A 20,367-nucleotide genomic window follows, 5' to 3' on the forward strand; every position below is an offset into this window, starting at 1 on the left:
AACTTAATTTGATTTTTTTAGTTGAGTGGGAAAATATTTTAAAATTTCGTGGTCTTTTTTATTATACATAATGATGAGAGGATTAGAGATTTAGGCTTGCGAAGAATGAACAGTCTACTTGATTATTATATTTTTACCTAAGAGGTTTGATTATTTAAACTTGTTACATGTGAATACATATTTTAATATTATATGAATTATGTGTTGATTATTAAGCTAGTCTTTAAATTTAATGATAATAATTGAGAACAACCATAAATCTTAATGTTCGATCGACGTTTGAGGCAGAAGCATTGGTGGTGGTTCAAGGTCTCCAATTTGTGAAGATATTGGTTGCCGAAATGTGATTGTAGAAGGGGACTCTAAATCTGTCTTCTAGAAATTAAATTTCTCATATGGAGATTTATCAAACATTGCCTTCTCATTGCTGATGCTTGATCCTTTTCTAGAAGATTTCGAAGCTATCGATTTGAGTACATTGGTCGGAACTGGAATCAAACTGCACATGCAATAGCTTTGATGGGTAGAACGACGATTGAGGATTGCTTTTGGATAGAGGATGCTCCACCATCGGCCCTTTTGTCAGTGGCTACTGACCGACGTTGGATCTACCCTCCTTAGCGGCTGTTTTACGACGTTTTCGGGGCTTACTTCGGATTTATGCCTCACCTTCTATTGATTCGAGATTAAACACTTCTCCCAATGGCTCATAGCTTGATTTATTTGAGGAGCATCATCACTGCAAGATATCTAGCGTCTTCATAGCTTAGTATGATACCAATTCCTTTAGTGGGGACATATCAAACATCTTTTATGGCAAATATCAGATGTCATTAAAACACACACAGAAGCTTAGTGATCCGTGTTTCTGTTTGTTTGGGGAGAAACTTTGTTCATGACCCACCCAATAAAACTGAAGTTTGGACATGTCTGTCAATAATTTTTGGCCATATCCTTCCATACAAATCCCACTTTGTCAACTGAACCTAACTGAGAGTGATAGAGATTTGGAAGTTTACGCCTTTACGGTTTCCATGCTGCTAGAACCACCAGCATAAAATGTAGAACTGGTCACAACAAGTGTGTCGGATTTCGTCCGGGGACTAGCTTGATGGAGGTCGATCTCCTTTGTTAGTATCACTCATTTGGAAACTAGAAAAGCAAAACCCTGGATGCCATTGAGACCCCATAGTACTCATAGGTGACCTCGACATGCAGAAGCTCCACATTGACATCGATATCCTTCTCCAGGAAGATGTTCATTTCAATAATCAGAAGTCAGCTCTTCACAAATAGTTATCTGCAAAATCAGAAAGTGAAAGTGGTAGGATTCAACACATTCAGAAAACAATGAAATTCCTATATAATTTTTTTTGAATAGTAAATAGAGACCAGCATTGATCGATTGCCTAACAAACCTTGGTATAAGAAAAATATCAAGAGATACCTATTCAAAACTTTCACCTGTGCAAAATTAAACTCTTCTTTTATTTGGATAAGTTCACCCGATTTTAACTCAATCGTCGTAACCACTTTTTCGCAAAGCATTTTGAACCGCCAATCATCATGGAGTTCACAGATATGATTAAGAACAAGACGCACTTACATCTTGACTGGCATTAGAGACCAATGTGAGCACTGTGACAATCCATGCCCTCCACAAGAACGTGGTGATTCACAAGATTCGGCGAGCAACTGGAGAGAATTAAGAAGAAGACGAAGAAGTTATCAAGAGTGAATCACTAAAAATTCAGTAATATAAAAGTAGGAAATTTGAACTTGAACTGCAACATTAAGACACCTAGTTCCCCGAAAGGTCATAAATGCTTAAAGGGTATGAGAATATGGTTAATATATATTTAAAATATCAGAATCCTAAAATTCACAAGTATTATAGGCAGGCAACAAATTGGAAAGGTCAGAATCAAGAGTATGATAAAGCATCTTCAGTACTTGATTCATAGCAAGTGTATCCTCACCTATGATTGATGAACCGAGAAACATTCCCATATTTGGTTGCATTAATAACATATTGGACTTGTCCCTTAATCAACCGGCTCATATCATTACCATGAGTATCAATGTTATATGTATAGTTGCAACCGTCTGTATCATACCTGGAATCTAATCATATAGCCTACTCAACATAGAACATAAAACATAAAACATTAAAAAGAAGGAAGAAGAAGCGAGCATGGGGCGAAAACAGATCCTCATAAATCAGGAAGTAAAACCTGGTAAGACATGAAGCCACGTCAAAGGATAAAACTCTAAAATACAACCAGAATTTGAAACTACTACCTTATTCTTTGTTTTGAAAACTTTTAATTTCATTCGTACTCCATTTTGTAATAGCCTATTTGGACATGCTATGTTGCAGCTGCACATGAGATTGCATTTGCAGACAATGTAACTCTCCTGCACAGTTTCAAGAAGGCTTAATCACAACATATAAGCCAGAATTAAAGAAAGCAGCAGGAATGCAACCAGATTAAATTTGACTATTTAATTGTCAAAAGGGCTAGTCATCATATGAGATGCTAACGAGTGTCATATCAAGTAAATAATGCACGCCTCTAGTCTCTAGAAGACAAATATAAAAGAATTCGTTATATGGCAAGAAAATGAAAGAACAAAAGAAATGTATATCATTAACCGTTTAGAAAGAGTTTTCCAGAAAATAACAGTAGATACCTACGTGATTTGAGAAACAGTACAAGCAAGCAACACAAACCATTTAACTCCAATGAAATCCTGACTAATTTGAATCACCACAAACCAAACAAAGCCATTCAATCACCACAATAATATGAACACTCTGCTATTTTGAAACATCGAACACTTTGGATTTAATTCTTGAACACAAGTCACTTCCAAGGAAAAATCCAAAGGATGTTATCTTAAATCCAAACGACAAAACCCAACAGAACCATAATGGCTATCTCATAACCTCAAATATAATATGACAACCATTATCTTACTTCGATATATTATCACATGCTTACTAAGAAAATATAAAAAATACACCATATAACTGGTACCTTCATTTGGAAGTTTTTTCGTGTAACCTTTCTAACCAAGTAGCTCACTGAAATTAAGGTATGACAACTAGCTGAAATTGCAATGAGAAACCGATTATGGATTCTCAAACAACTTCGAGGTGAGGTATAGTTTATGGTTAAGGGCTATCAATTTAAGATATAAAATCATGCAATTAAATAACTTCGAGATCTAAATAGATGCGAAAATACTGTCGGATGACGGGATCGGTCCTTAAGCTTTTTGGGGCTATTGGCGGAGATCGATCCAACTTAATTTTGGAAAATGTTGGGTTTTAAAATAAAGTCGCAAATAAATAAATTGGGAATCTCCATCGACCTTTGGGTTAAGTAGGTCGAATACCTAAAAATATCTTTCAAAATAATTTTAAGAAAAAATAATTTTAAAAGATAAAAAATGATCCGGGTTTAACAAGAAATTTGTTTTGAAAAGGGTCTGGGAGTCGATTACATGTGGGGAATGATTAACACCCCCACAATGCCCGAAATCGGTACCTAAGCGATTATACATCATCTAAATATTGAAATTGGCAAATTCGAATATACATTTAAATTGTGATCCCTTTTTCAGAAAAATATACGGGTTATTATTTTGCACGAACAATTCTCGAAATACCTTCCTTGTTAGTTAAGGGGGCATTTCCATGGATTCCCATACAAAAATAATATTGCCCAAAATTTTAGATAAAATACATATGTTAAATATAAAAAAATTCATTTGAATATAAAAATACTATTATGTTCGAGCAATTCTTGGAAACGCATTCCTTGTCAGTTAAGGCACGTTTCTATAACTTCCTCGAGTAAAATAATATATGAAAATATTGCAACTAGCAAGAAATTATCGAATATATAAATTATGGATCAAAATAATAAAAAAGTGACTTTAGGGATTAAACTATACAATCAACAAGAAATAAAGGCAACCATGGCAAATATTTTATAAACTAGCACTACAATTATAAATAGATCAATTTCAATCATTCAAGACCAAAATGGATATATTTAAAGTAAGGCATTCAATTAAAATATTCCTAAAAATAAGATAACAAGCAAAATAGGGCTAAATAATAAAACTGGAAAGTTAATCTCTCAAAAACAAATTAAATAAATAACACATCACATAATGTAAAAATAACATATTACGAACACTGAAAATGTAATAAACCCATATATTTAGGACTGAAATACAAATATCCAATATTACATGTTGGAAATCGAAATTTATCAAAATACATAGCTTAAAGTGACCAAAATGAACACGCGTGAAATAATAAGCCAAAATCATAATCTCTAAAAACCTTCAACAGGGACTAGAATGAAACCTAACAAAGATAGAGACCCTTCTTATGGAATTTACCTATATGTGAAACACATGAACCCTAAGAGTTCAAAATGACACCATTTTAACTCACGCATATATATCTCCTTAAAGAATTTTAAAAAACACTAACCCATTTTCATTTCCCCAACCGCTCGTCTCTCTTCCAAACCCTATCTCTCTCTTTTCTTTTTCTTCAACCAATAGCCTTAAAGGCTCTCTCCCAATGTCACCAGTGGAAACAAACCAAATTCAACCACCGTAAATCGATGAATAGGGGATAAAAACCGCTTGGGATAGCCCCTCCCTCCCAAAACAACACCTTTCACAACTAAACCCCCTTAATTTAACCCAAAAAAATACCCAAACCCAAAATCAAAAATTATCCCCTAAAGGTAAAACTTTACCTTTGGTAATGGAACCTTGCTATTCCGGTGAAGAGAATCAATGGCCAAGTTTCCTTAAAAGGTAGGTCTTTTACTCGAATCTATTTTTTCTTGGGTTTATTTTTGGTACGAATGACCTTTTTTTTGTTCGAACAATTTCTTTTTTTTCGGTTCTTCCTTTTTTTCGAATTCCCCTCCCCGAATGTTTTCCCTTTTTCCTCATGAATCCTCTCTTTTATCCTTTCCTTTGGCTCGGTTTGATGATGGGTTTTGTGGCAGCAGAAGGTAGGGAATGATTTCCCCTAAGCATACATTCAAAGATCTAGATTTTCTAGGATTTTTTGGATTTTAAAAATGGCTTTTGGTTGATTTTTGATTGATTTTTTTCTAATTTGGTTGTCACTGTTGGCTGACGATGGAGTAGCTTGAACGGCGTCTGAAATCAATGAGAACGAGTGACCAGAAAGGAAGCGACGGTGGCTGGAAACCCTAGGGTTTCAATAACCCTTAATTAGGTTTAGGGTTTAGGCTAATTTAGGTTTGATTCTTGGGCTTGGGAGTTAGGCTTGAAGCTTTGATCGGGTCAGACTATAATTGGGGCCTAATTTGCTTTGTTGGGCCTCCTGAGTTGTATTCGGGCCCACTTTGGGTTTGTAAAGCCTGCAAAATAAAAAAAATAAAAATAGATATATAATGAAAATAATAATAATAATAGTAATATAAACAATAACAATAATAAAATTAGATATTAATAATAACCTGGACAAAAATGAGTATCTACAACTACCCCTCTTTGACCTTGCTTGTGTTAACAAGAATAGGGCAGAGATAAAAAGACTACATGTTTTTGTCCGGTTCTGTCCCGACGTTGTCTCAAGTGAGACCGACAGAAAACCCGAAGGATTTAATCATTATGCTCGAAAGACTTACTGATGGCCCAATGGACTTACTAATTTTGGAAATAATTTATTGGGTAAAAAACTTTGGAAATCACTTTCTCATTTTTTGAAAATCATGGGAAAACATCCTACCAGAAGGCCTTATAGATGGCCTGAAGGACTTATCATCTTGCTTGAAAGATTGATAGATGATCCGAACGATTTAAGTATCATGCTCAAAAGACTTACTGATGGCCCGAAGGACTTACAAATTTTGGAAATAGTTTACTAGGTAAGAAACTTTGGAAATCGCTTTCTTACTTTTCAAACATTTCATTTTCTGAAAAGATTTAAATGAGAAACTTTGAAAATCGCTTTTTCATTTTCCGAAAATCATGGGAAAACATCCTACCCAAAAGTCTTATAGATGGCCCGAAGGACTTATCATCTTGCTCGAAAGACTGATAGATGACCCGAAAGATTTAAGCATCATGCTCGAAAGACTTACTGATAGCCCGAAGGACTTACAAATTTTGGAAATAGTTTACTAGGTAATAAACTTTGGTAATCGCTTTCTTACTTTTCAAAAATTTCATTTTCTAAAAAGATATAAATGAGAAACTTTGGAAATCGCTTTCTCATTTTTTGAATATCATGGGAAAACATCATGCTTGAAGGTCTTATAGATGGCCCAAAGAACTTATCATCTTCCTCGAAATACTGACAGATGACCCGAAGGATTTAAGCATCATGCTCGAAAGACTTATTGATGGCCCGAAGGACTTAAGTATCATGCTCGAAAGACTGACAGATGACCCGAAAGATTAAGCATCATTCTAGAAAGACCTACTGATGGCCCGAAAGACTTACAAATTTTGGAAATAGTTTACTAGGTAAGAAACTTTGGAAATCGCTTTCTTACTTTTCAAAATTTTCATTTTCTGAAAAGATTTAAATGAGAAACTTTGGAATTCGCTTTCTAATTTTATGAAAATCATGGGAAAACATCCTGTCCAAAGGTCTTATAGATAGCCCGAAGGACTTATCATCTTGTTTGAAAGACTGATAGATGACCCGAAGGATTTAAGCATCATGCTCGAAAGACTTACTGATGGCCCGAATGACTTACAAATTTTGGAAATAGTTTACTAGGTAAGAAAATTTGGAAATCAGTTTCTTATTTTTCAAAAATTTCATTTTCTGAAAAGATTTAAATGAGAAACTTCGAAAATCGCTTTCTCATTTTTCAAATTCATGTGAAAACATCCTACCCGAAGGTCTTATGGATGGCCTGAAGGACTTATCATCTTGCTCAAAAGACTTGTAGATGACCTGAATGATTTAAGCATCATGCTCGAAAGACTTACTGATGACCCGAAGGAATTTTGGAAATATTTTACTGGTAAGAAACTTTGGAAATCGCTTTCTTACTTTTCAAAAATTTCATTTTCTGAAAAGATTTAAATGAGAAACTTTGGAAATCGCTTTCTCATTTTTCAAAATAACTTAATGGTTGGGTAACATGCCACACTTCAAAGTAATGCTTCTTTTGTGGATTATCTCCATGTTCTTCAGGTTCTGTCTCTCTAAACATGATTGCTTGTATTTGAGGTTTGAATTCTATCTTTCACTTGTTATGATTTTGAGATCATGAATCATATATTTTCATTGGAAGATCTGTAAAAATCATACGTTTATGTATGAAATGTGAATGCAATGTAATGAATTTTCTTTTATGCCAATGATGTTCTCATGCATGCCTAAATGCTAATTCAAATTTCTTTAGACTCCAAAGTGGGGAACCAGTTCTTCTTCTACTTGATCACTCCTCTCCAGGGCTTACTTCAGATATCAGTGTAGCAACTTATAATTTCAAGCTTGCATTTTTGAAGAGCTATCTGATCAACTTATGTCTGTGTTTCTTCTTTGCCTCCTGTTTTTGTTAAAGTCTCAGAAGAGATGTTTCATTTCTTGAATTCTTTCTACAGTCAAAATTATGACCTTGATGCCCCTTTCTATCCCTGACTCAATTGCGCTATCAGAGTTGTTTTTCCAGAACCCTACAGTTAATTGATGCTCGACTGATTTGCTCTGCAAGGTATGCTCTTCCAAAATTCATGGTCTATCCCTGACACTCCAAGTTATGAGGCTCATTCCTAATGTCTTTTTGGTCTGAACCTTGTTATCCTAACATGATCTAGACTTTTGGTCATGCCCCAATATAGATACTTTCATTACTCATCCCTATTTGTGTGCCAAAATTTCATCCTTGACTGGTATTACTCTTGCATTACTGAACAACAATGTTATGACGCCATGGGCACTTAGATATTCTAGTAATCAGAAATATCTTGTATTTTTTCTATGAGCTGGGATATGTGCCCCTTTCAATTAGGGCAAACATATGCTTCTCGACGGGTTACCGACAATGTCACAAGGATGTGTTACAAGTTTTATCCTCCATCCCTTCTAATCTCTCAGACTACTTGCGTTCAAGATTGTGAATGTTTCATTATTCTAGCATTATTTAGTCTCTTTTCTTCAATAGAGGCAGAATGGGCCTCACCTGCTTCAAGGACCTTTTGCATTTGAGACTGTCCTGTTTGAAAATGTTTTTCTCCTTTTTTATTTAGAAATCAAAGAATAAAGAATTTTTGTTAAGTATTATTCCTTAATTCAATCTTGCAATTGAAGCAAATCACATACATGAGTTCACAGAATATTAAAAGAATCAACAACTCTTTTAATATTTTCAAAATTATAACTCTTTGACAAATGTCAAAATTGATGGGTTGGTATTGTAGACAAAATGGCTCAACTAGCATAATCAATTACTAGACTTTCTAGAACACTTCTATTTCAGTTCTCTGAAATCTTCAATTTGTTTAAGCTTCATAGACTTCCTTAGCAGAGGTAGTGTAGAGACATCAGGCTAAATATAAAATTCTTGAGTATTTGTATGAGGTTGACTATAAAAGGTGTTTCTCAACTTCCTTAGTCCATTTTACTAAAACTTATTATTAGATAAATTTGATTTAATTTGCCATTGTTTGGCTAGCTGAATTCAACTTTATTGTAATTGCCTTTATCGAGCTAGATGAAGGGTTTGTCTCATCACAAAGTCTTCGAATTGACAATTGCAGTGGAGTAAACACTGAATTGCCGAGTACCCTAGCAATGTCATGGTTTGAATGCAATTTATTCATAAAGATGGGGCTTTTGAGTTTCCTCTATAACCAATTATTTTAGTGGAATAGCTCAACTTTATTGCATAATCTATAATAATAATAATAAATCTATTAACCTTTTGAGTATTCAGATTAGAATTTCTTAAGCTCATCAAGAAGAACCTTTTATAGTCTATGTGTCTTTAATGGTTAGATAATCTAATATTTAGATTTCAGTTCCCAAACAACTGACCTACACTAAATTCATCCACTCCACCATTCTATTTGTGAAGATTCAGATCATCATTGAATGTCCTCAACAGAATTGTAATCTAGTTAGTTTTGCAATGTCATACACAAGAGATGCCCCATGTTGTTCGCTCTTATGCATACCTTAATACCAAGCCTCTTGTTCATTTCTTTATGAGAGGAAAATGCTATATTGGTCCCTGCAAGAGAAGGGTATGGTTTTCGAGTGTATTTTCTGGGGTAAGGTCCAGGGTCCTTGTTTTATAAGTTTTCAATCTTGTCACTTAGTCAAAGATTTATAATTCTAATCATTTAAAGAATTTTTAATTCAATTGGTATTCAAAGAACATCAAGAATGGAAATTTTATTAAATGCTCACCATATATAAAGTAACACAATTTCATTTAAAATATCCTTACAAAAAAGTTGAGCAAGAACAAAAAAAAAAACAAGTTCAAACAAGATGCTACAAATGAAATAAAGCTCCATGATGGATGAAATGATCTCTTCTTAATAAGGATGCCCCATTATTCATCTAATATAGTGGCACTTGACTCAATCGGATGCTACATATCGTGCTTTGATGCCTCACTCAAGTTTGTCATCCATTGTTCCACCAGTTATTGTGTCAACGTTCCATTTTCAACAAGCATTTATGTAACATCCCAAACTTCGGGTCAGTGACTAAAGTGTAAAGATTGAAAATTTAGTTGTTTAATTTTGATAAATTAAAAAGTTCAACGACTGATTTGGGAATTTCTGTGTAGGATTTATTTTCAAAGAAGGAAAAATATATGACCATAATGGTCTTTTAGCATATAGGAGCTTAAAATATTTTTTACTAATACTTTATAAATGGGATTAAAAGAAAGAAAGAAATAAAGGAAAAGTCTGGAAGCTTTCTCTTCTCTTATTCCCATCATTCCCGTGAAACTCCATACTAAGGTAAGTTGCCTTTCAAGTTGGTTTTTCTTTCATTTTTGAGTTGGATTTTAATACTTGAGTGGTATAGAAACTTAAGGAAGCTTAAAGATAATTAGAATATAAAGGAATAAGGAGTTAATGATTATTTAGTAAAATGTGTTTTTAAGATAATTAATTGGAAGTGATTGTCATATTTTTAAAGATATATTTGACTTGTCAATGGTTTAATTAAGGGATTATAAGTGTTATGAATGATTAAAAACATGTTTGAAAATTTGATATGATTTTTAGTTTCTATAGTTATATGGTAGATTTTTTATGTTAAAGGGGTTTTAATGGAGATAAGTTAGTCGGAATAAGTGTAAATGAGTTTGAAGTTATAAATAGAGTTAAGGGTAAGAGATTTAAGTGAATGTTGGGTAATTTTCGAAGTAAAATAAGTTATTTCTGGGTAAGGGTATCGGTACTGGAAGAATAGTACCGATACTATAAAGTAAATTGCAAGAAATAGTATGAACCGGATGAACAGTATCAATATTGAGGTGGTGATATCGATACCAAGACGAAGGTATCGATGCAATATTTGAAATCAAAATTCTAGAATGCGAAAATGGTATCGGTGCTAAAGGAGGGTATCAATACCATAAAAGAGAAGTATTTGTACTATAGAAGGGGTACCGATACTATTAAGTCTAAAACTTTAAATTCTAAAGTCTTTTGTTCCATTTATGTAGTGTTAATCAGTTAAATGTTAGTAGAGATTGGTATTGATATAGGAAATGTCTATGTGTAGATTTAGATCGCAATGGTACAGAAGGAATCGACATAGTACGAGATTTAAATAAAATGATTTCGTTTATAACTTACGTGAGGCAAAGGTGAGTTCTATTTACTTATTCTATTTATGATTGGAGAATGGCTTGTGATGAGCCAATCTCAAATGTTCTTGACCAAAGTAAAATGTTATGAGTATATGTTATTATGTTATATGTGAATATGCTTTATATGATTAAATTGATAAGTGGAATATGATATGTAATATGAAATAAGTACGAACCATGAGTATATGATAAATATTGAATAAATGCTATGTGAAATTAAATGTTATGAGAACAAGTTCTATGTAAATAAATGATAGACTTGGATAATGTTTCATAAAATTGTTCTACGTGAAAAGTGTTCTATATGCAAATGTTATATATATATATATATATATATATATATATATATATATATATATATGATAATGTGCTAAGTGAAAAGGTTCTACGTGAATGTGATAAGTGAAACAGTTCTACGTGAAGATACCCTTTGTGAACGAACACTATAAGAATAAGACACACTTTAAATAGTGAAAATAAAAAAATAATTATAAGTTAAAGCCCAAGGTATATGTATGCGAATTAGAGGTATAGTTGGCATGCCAAGAGTCGAGGGTTCTACGCAATCCTTCGGGACATTTCTATGTGGTCCTTCTAGACATTTCTATGTGGTCCTTCGGGACAAATTCTACGTGGTCCTTCGGGAAAAAACTATGTGGCACTTTGCTGTAACTCTACGTGTCACTTTGGTGTAAATTATGTGAGTTGTGGTGACAGCATTAGTGCACAACCGCAATGTACTCACACACCTTGAGTTCTCAGTGATATATGTTGGACCAATTAAACAAATGTATATTAAATGAAAAGTGTATAAATTATATGTTGATTATATAAAATTAAAAATGATTATGAAAGTGTACATTGTCTAAAAGTATATATTGTTAATGATATGAAATGTATAATCAAGAATAAAATGAGTATACATTTATTAATGTTTAATTAGAGATGTTATACGTTATAAGACTTGTGATGTTTTTTAAAATTAAACATTTCTTTTGAAAATTTATATAAATGTTTTATTGTTTAATATTACTCATAATGCCTCACTAAGTCAATGACTTAGCGTGTGAGTGTTTTCACAAGTAGGTTGAAGGGTATGTGAGGAATAAGCAGAGTAAGCGCAGGCAGGACAACATATCTTTGCAAATTTTCAGATTAGAAAAATATGAATAGTATGTGATAGTATCACAAAAATGTTGTTGGTATGTACTATAAATGTAAAATAGATGCTCTGATATGTATTTTAACTATGATTTATTAAGTTTTGTTTTCTTTTTCATTTTTTAATCATATTTTAAAAGAGACAAAGAGTTTGAAAAGTCAATGTGGCACCTCAGATTCGTATATGGGTCGGATACGGGTTGGGGTGTTACATTTAATGGTATCATATCCTAGGTTGAATCAAGTTTTCGAAATAGACTGGTCGGTCGACTGTTAAAAAAATGTTTGGTTTGTACATGCCAACAAAATATTAAGTATCTATGATCTGATAGTGTAATAAGTATGATGTCCTTGCTAGTATAGTTAAGTGATTAGATATTAAGAGATGTAAGATTAAGAGGTCTTTCGAAGTGAAGCGAGAATTAGAGTTAATAAGAGAAGTAATAATATGGTAAAGTGAATAATAGACGCCTCAGGGAGTACTTCCCGAATGATGAACGTGATTTTGAAGCAATTTCAATCGTTTAGTTCTTCAAGTTATTATAATAGATGTTGTTAAAGAGTTAAAAGTTTAAGAGTATCTGAGTTTAATGAAGAAGTTGAAGAAGGTTCTGTTTTTGCAGAACTTTGGTTAATGACGAGAAAATTTAGTTGAATAGTCTTCATTGTTCTTTAATGAATAAGTTGGATGGAGTGGTCTTACTGCTAAGTGGTCAAGCATGTATATGATATATTATATGTGATAAAAGGAGTAAAAAGGCTCCCTACGAGAATTTTTAGAAGTAATTATTATGAAGATATGATTATAGGATTGTTAAGTATTTAAAGAGGATACTCAAACTTTCATAGTTAAGTTAAGAGATATTTTCACTGTTAGTGAGTATCTAATTGTGTATCTATAAGGGTTATATGAATTATCTCTATGTTGAGATGTAGCAAGAAAGATAAGCTATGAAATTATGGATGGATTATTATCCATAAAGTAAAGTAGCAAAGAAGAACAAGTATCCTCTTCTGGGGATTTAGAATAATCCTGGTGGAAGATTAGATATATTTGGTTGTTAAGCCAAATAGATTGGTGAGATAAAATAAAGACGTGAAGTAGAATCTTGATTAATGATTTAAACTTCATAAAGAAGTTAATGTTGAAAAGGTAGAAAGTATAAAATAAGTACGAGTTATGATTGGCTGGAAGTAAAAAAGTTATTTTGAATTCGAAATTTGTTGGAGTTCTTTGATTATTCAAAAGATTCATGGAGAAATTCTCTAAGATTCCTCCCCACTAAGCAAGTTATTAGTAGGGAAGGCAATAGTTATTTGGATTGCAAGAAACAAGGAAATATAAGATAAGTAATAATAAGATCTGTGGGAAAAGTAATTACAGTGTTATAGAAGACAATTGAAAATGATTTTAAAGGAATAAGGAGTTAGAAATTGTTAATCGATAAGAAGTCATGTTTAAATGTAAATTCTATAAACTGGATTAGAAGAGTCGTTAGAAATTGTACAAATTGAAGTAGAAAGAGTATCTTAAATGATTAGGTGCATATTTGAATCTAGTTCTTGAAGATTCAAGTGGAGAAATGTAAGTAAGGATTAATAAAGAATAGTGTTTTGTACAATTAGGGTAAACTATCAAAGTTAAGTAGGTGCAATAAATTAGGCAATCAATAATGAGTATAAGTAGTAAGATGTCGTTTCTCCTATTGATATGAAAAGAATATTGAGGTATAAGAAAAAGAGATGATCTATGTTACAAGTATGTGTTGAGTTAATCGATCAATGGAGTTGGCCAAGAGGGGATGAATTGGCAAATAAAAATTTCAGTGGAAGCTTTGCAGAAAATTGAAAAGATTTGCATAGCGATTTAGAGTGGTTTGACTTTCTCAACCAAAGTCTACGTCCACTACCTTAGCTATCCACACTAAGGATTTTACACAAATTCACTAATTTGTCTTTCTTTTGAGGACAAATAGTAACCTTAAAAATCCCTCACGAATTATACCCCAAATTCTTGAGAACACTATCTCCCAAAGAGAATAATATAATTTTTGCAAACTTACAAGAAAATCCTCACAAGGTAAGATGTTTACACAATTCTAGAACAAAGAAAGAACACTCAAGAATAATACAATTGAGCACAATAAGTGTTCTTGAAAGCAAAAGTGAATATTGAATTAAATAGGCTTGAAAATGCTCAAAGTTGAGGTTTGATGCTTTCTCTTTGATTCTCTCTTTATTCTTGTTGATTGTTGTTTCTTGTTGTTGATCAATGGCTTCTAAGCTTGTTTAAATACACTTTCAAATGATTCTGAACGTTGGGGATGATTAGTGGAGTCAATAGAGCCATTTTAGTGTGAAATCAATTAATAAAACAACTTGGAGCGTGGGGGGGGAGTCGGTACCCCCTCATGGGGAATCGGTTCCCTAAATGTAAAATTCAAATATTTCGAACGTTGAACAGGGGGGAATCGGTTCCCTCCGAGCATTCTGTTTTTCTCGGAGCCAAACCATTCAGGGGGGAATCGGTACCCCCTTGGGGGAGAATCGATTCCCTCTGAGCAATCTGGATTTTTTGGCTTTGAATGGTTCAAAATATTTTGTAAAATTGTTTTGAAATTATTTTAAGATTAAAACTTAATTTTACACTTGAGTAAGGAATAAAAATGACATTTGAAAGCTTTGGAGTAATATTTTGATATTCGAATAATTATATCGAATATACTTAGAAAATCTTTTGGAAAATCTTAAAATTCATTTAACTTAATTTGTTATATTGAAATATCAAAATGTTTTCAACAATCTCCCCCTTTTTCATATAACAAAACATTTTAGTAATTTTAAGATTTTAAAATTACTCCCCCTTACTCTAACACTTCTCTCCTTTAAAACACTTTAACATTTCTCCCCTTTTTTGTTAAATCAAAAAGACTTTTAAAAGATTTTAAATTTAGCTTAAGCTGTTAAGATCACAATCAAGAGAAACGTTAGCCATTAGTTTCATAATCAATATTCATAAACAATGTGATATGGCGAAATTGGTCATATATCTAACATGATGTAAATGATGCAATAATGAATAAATTTAACCAAACCAAATATATAGAAATATAATTTCAAACATCCATAAAACATCAACCAAATTAAAACATCCAATAATCAAAATTAAAAACAATCCAAAGTCATTCAAAATGTTGAAACAGTAATCTCTAAGTCCTATTTCAAAGCATGACAAATAATCAAGCATCTGTAGGAGGATCGGGAGGAGAAAAATGAGCTCGCATAGCGGCCATCTCGTGCGAGAGTGCATTAATGCGTTCATTCATAGAAGCGTTGTTCGCGTGCATCTCCCGGAGAATCTCCAATTGTTGAGCTCCCATTGTGGATAAATGAGACTATATGGAAGTGAAGCGAGAATCCATGGATGCATACTAGAAATCAAATGTCTCCATAAAGGATTGAAAGTATGGAGATATTTGATCCTCTGGTTATGTTTGTTCCTCTGGTGGAGTTTGTTCCTCGTGCTGTTCTTGCTCATCGTAGGAGTCATCGGCTTCCGGAGGTTGTTCATGAATACGAACCCAAAGACCATTCTCTTCATTGAACTTCCATCCCGATTTGGTTAAAGAGAAGAGGTTGATTTGGTTTTTGAGGGGAAATGAAGCATCAAGACCAACTCTAATCCCATTCTTTTTAAACAGATTACTAAGAATACAACCGTAAACTAAAGAAGAACATAATTTCTTATTGGGAACAAGATTTACTGTTTCGACAAGTTTAGAAAAGATAATCTGTGGAAGGTTGATTTTAAGATTATTTTGGACACAATGTAGCCAAAATAAATCCATGGCTCGGAGAGTAGAGTAACGGCCTCCGGATGGTCGAAACCACCAAGAGATCATGAGATGAAGAAAACGGTCGTGAAGATCTAACACACTTGCACTATCCCTTCATTTATACTGAGATCCTACCATCAGTTTTTCATTGTCTAACCCGTCATTATCTAATCCTAATGCTTTGGCTATGTATTCCGGGTCAAGATGAAAGTATCATCCTAGAAGATAGGATCGAATTCCTGTGGTAAAGGTTTTCTCCCAATTTTGAATGCAAACGGCATTAGAGTAGAAGATACGAACGAGTTGATGGTAGACTATTGGTTCAAGCTCAAAAAGTTTGTCAAATTTCCACTCTTGAAGAGTAGGAAGATGTCAAAAATTGATGTCTAACATGGCTTGAAGAGATGGGATGCGTTATTCCCGGATTTTGTAGGACTCAAAGTATTGACAAAACCTAAAGTAAAGATTTTGTCTACGATCGGGTTCATTAAAGCAAGAATTGCGAATGGTCATGTTTGGATCATCGGGATTACGATTAGGAATTTATTGGATAGGTGGAGGATTTGGAAGTGAGTTTGGAGGTTAGCTAGAACGATTAGAGGAAGGTCTAGAACGTTTGTGAGACATGATTTAAGGTAATCGGAATGGAAAGAATAACCTGCAATTTTAAAACACATGTATGCAATATAATCAATCCCAAAACTCAATTGAGTCCTCAATATCTCAAGGTTCTCTAAACCAATCCTAATGGGAAAAGTTTTTGAAAACTATTGAAAAATAAAGTTTTGAAAATTAATAAACGTATAGCTTTCATACTAACAACATAATTAAATCAAAACACAACAGTTTGAAATTAATTAAAATTTTCGTTTTTTTTCTAAAAATTCAAGAATTAATTGAAAAATTATGAGATTTTGATGAAATTAGTTGTAAAATCTAGTTTCTAAACACTAAACAATCAATGCCCGATCACTATTTCAATCTAGAACTAATTAAAACTAGTTCTAAAATCAAAAATTGATAAAAAGAAATTTTTAGAAAAATACGTTGAAGAATTTTGGATTAGAGTGAGATTGGATGAAGTTTGCACGATTTTGATGATTCCAACAGGTTTAGGAGTTGATATTTGAAGTAATTCCGATTAAAAACGGTGTTTTTGATGAAATATGGAGACATATTTGCTTTAGTGGTATTGGCAACTCATATTATAAAAAATTAACTATGTTCAATTAATCAAATCTATCATTTAAAAATTATTTGAACATATAATAAATTTTTCATAAAGAATCATAAACTCCCCCTAACTAATAGCAAAGAATGCCATCAAAATTAACTATAAGCATTTTTCATTTATTCTTAAAAGTGCTAAAATTATTTTAAATACTAAGTTAAGATAGGTCAGTTATACCTAATTCTCTCCTAAGTGTCCAAAATATTTCCTTGTCTAAAGGCTTTGTAAAGATATCCGCTAATTAATGCAAAGTATCAACAAATTCTAGAACTATATATTCCTTAGTGACATGGTCTCTAATGAAGTGATGTCTTATTTCAATGTGCTTAGTTATAGAGTGTTGGATGGGATTTTTAGTGAGACAAATAGCACTAGTATTGTCACACATGATAGGAATGGTACATATTTCAATTCCATAATCAAAAAGTTGTTGTTTCAACCATAAAACTTGTACACAACAACTACCAGCTGAAATGTATTCCGCTTCAGTGGTAGATAATGCAACACAATTTTGTTTCTTTGAAAACCAAGAAATCATCATATTTCCAAGGAATTGACAAGTATCGGAGGTGCTTTTCCTATCTAATTTGCATCCTCCATAATCCGCATCAGAAAAGGCATGCAAGCTAAAGCTAGAGTCTTTAGGATACTAAAGGCCTAAACTAGGAGTGTCCTTAAGGTATCTAAATATTCTCTTAACAGCTAGTAAATGTGATTCCTTAGGACATGATTGAAATCTAGCACATAAGAAAACACTAAACATAATGTCAGGTTTACTAGCACTTAGATAAAGCAAAGAGCCAATCATTGACCTATATAATTTAACATCCACACATTTACCTCCTTCATCTATGTCAAGCTTTGTTGATGAGCTCATTGGAGTGTCATGAGCTTTCCCATTTTCCAGTCCAAACTTCCTGAGCATATCTTTGACATATTTAGCTTGATTGATGAAGATGCCATATTTTCTTTTCTTGATTTGGAGTCCCAAGAAAAATGAGAGCTCTCCCATCATGCTCATTTCGAATTCACTTTGCATTAGCTTAGAAAATTCTTGGCAAAGAACATCATTAGTAGAACCAAATATTATATCATCAACATAAATTTGAACTACTAATAAATCTTTACCTTTATGCTTTAAAAACAATATAGTGTCAACCTTCCCTTTTGAAAAACCTTTTCTAATTAAAAAGTTTGACAATCTTTCATACCAAGCTCTAGGAGCTTGTTTTAAACCATAAAGAGTTGTTGTCAATTTAAGAATATGATTTGGAAATTTTAAATCTTCAAAACCTAGAGGTTGTTCCACATACACTTCTTCTTTTATAAAACCATTTAAAAATGCACTTTTAACATCCATTTGATATAATTTAAAGTCATGAAAACATACAAATGCTAATAACATTCTAATTGCTTCCATCCTAGCTACGGGAGCGTATGTTTCATCATAGTCTATGCCTTCTCTTGAGTATAGCCTTGAGCAACAAGTGTAGCCTTGTTTTTCACTATATTACCATTCTCATCAAGCTTATTCCTAAATACTCATCTAGTACCTACAGTAGATTTATTACTAGGCCTTTCAACTAATATCCATACTTACTTCTCTCAAATTGATTTAACTCTTCTTGTATAGCCATAATCCAATGTTCATCATTTAATGCTTCTTTAATATTCTTAGGCTCTATGCATGAGATAAATGCAACATAATTACAAATATTTCTAAGAGAAGATCGAGTTGTTACCCCTTGACATAGTTGTACTCTCTTGGGTAAGATATTTCCCTTTCTTCAATGGTTGGATTCTCGAGAGGATCATGAGTTTCCTCATCTTTCGTTTCTTCCTTTGATGATGGTTCTCCAATGTCATGTCTAACGTCATTTGTATTTATAATACCTACATCATCATTCAAAAAAGAATCCTTCCTCGGAAGGATATTATCATCGAAAACAACATGTATAGACTCTTATACAACTAAAGTTCTTTTATTAAATACTTGATAAGCTTTAGAACTTAAGGAATAACCCAGAAAAATTCCTTCATCACTTTTAGCATCAAATTTGCCAAGATTGTCTTTACCGTTGTTTAAAACAAAACATTTACATCCAAAGGATGAAAATAGCTAATGTTAGGCTTTTTATTTTTAAAAAGTTCATATGGAGTTTTCTTCAAAATAGGCCTAATCATTACTCAATTAATAATATAACAAGTGGTATTTGTGGCTTTCGTCCAAAAATATTTTGGCAAATTATTTTCAAAAAGCATGGTTCTAGCCATTTCTTCTAAAGTTTGATTTTTCCTTTCAACAACTCCATTTTGTTGAAGAGTTCTAGGTGCTGAAAATTTTTGACTAATACCATTAGATTTACAAAATTCAGTAAATCCAAGATTTTCAAATTCAGTTCCATGATCACTCCTAACACTAGTTATAGAGTAACCTTTTTCATTTTGGATTACTTTTGAAAACGTGATGAATTTTTCTATTGCTTCATCTTTAGTACTTAAGAATAGAACCCCAAGTATATCTAGAATAGTCATCTACCAAGACAAATGCATATTGTTTTCCACCCAAGCTAGTAGTTCTAGATGGCCCAAAAAGATCTAAATGGATCAATTGCAATACTCTACTAGTTGATACATCATTAATGGATTTAAAAGAAACTCGCTTTTGTTTTCCTTTAGCACAAGCATCACAGATTTTATCATTATCAAATTTTAGTTTAGGCATCCCTCGAACCAAATCTACTTGAATTAACCGTTGCAAAACACTTATACTAGCATGTCCTAGTCTCCTATGCCATAACCAACTATCATGCTCATCCTTAGCAACTAGGTATAAATTAATCATATTTATAGAAACTAAATGCACCATGTAAATGTTTCCTATTATATGACCAACAAGAATAATCCGATTAGATGAAATGTCAATAACTTTACAACCATTAGTTTCAAACATGACATTGAATCCTTTATCACATAATTGACTAATACTCAAAAGATTATGTTTTAATCCATTCACATATAAAATATTTTTAATTTGTATGGAAGATGTATTATCTATTGTACCTATACCTTCGATGTGTCCTTTTGAATTATCACCAAAAGTCACTTCTCCTCCATTTTTGGTGTTAAGCTCTATGAACTGACTTTTATCTCCGGTCATGTGTCTTGAGCATCCACTATCAAGGTACCATGAGTTTGAATTTGTTTCCCGTGCCTTGTAACAATGCTCCTTTTCCTACAAACATAGATTAATTTCTAATTTTTGGTTCCCAAA

At 32.7% G+C, this 20,367-nt stretch overlaps 1 protein-coding gene and 1 pseudogene across 1 annotated transcript; one reads left to right on the forward strand and one right to left on the reverse strand.

Moving 5' to 3' along the window:
- Positions 1 to 1,619: 1,619 nt before the first annotated feature.
- LOC120196513 (histone-lysine N-methyltransferase SUVR5-like) lies at positions 1,620 to 9,228 on the reverse strand. Its single transcript, XM_039198312.1, has 4 exons — positions 9,205 to 9,228; positions 2,235 to 2,418; positions 1,980 to 2,124; positions 1,620 to 1,695 (listed from the first exon to the last, which is right to left on the reverse strand). Exons 1-4 carry the CDS (start codon positions 9,226 to 9,228, stop codon positions 1,620 to 1,622), a joined length of 429 nt encoding a protein of 142 aa, XP_039054243.1.
- Positions 9,229 to 15,492: 6,264 nt separating this feature from the next.
- The window catches only part of LOC120196514, a 33,632-nt pseudogene continuing 28,757 nt past the window's right edge, over positions 15,493 to 20,367 (forward strand).

Source organism: Hibiscus syriacus, unplaced genomic scaffold (assembly GCF_006381635.1).
Source record: "Hibiscus syriacus cultivar Baekdansim isolate YM2019G1 unplaced genomic scaffold, ASM638163v2 tig00117034_pilon, whole genome shotgun sequence".
Taxonomy (NCBI): Eukaryota; Viridiplantae; Streptophyta; class Magnoliopsida; order Malvales; family Malvaceae; genus Hibiscus; species Hibiscus syriacus.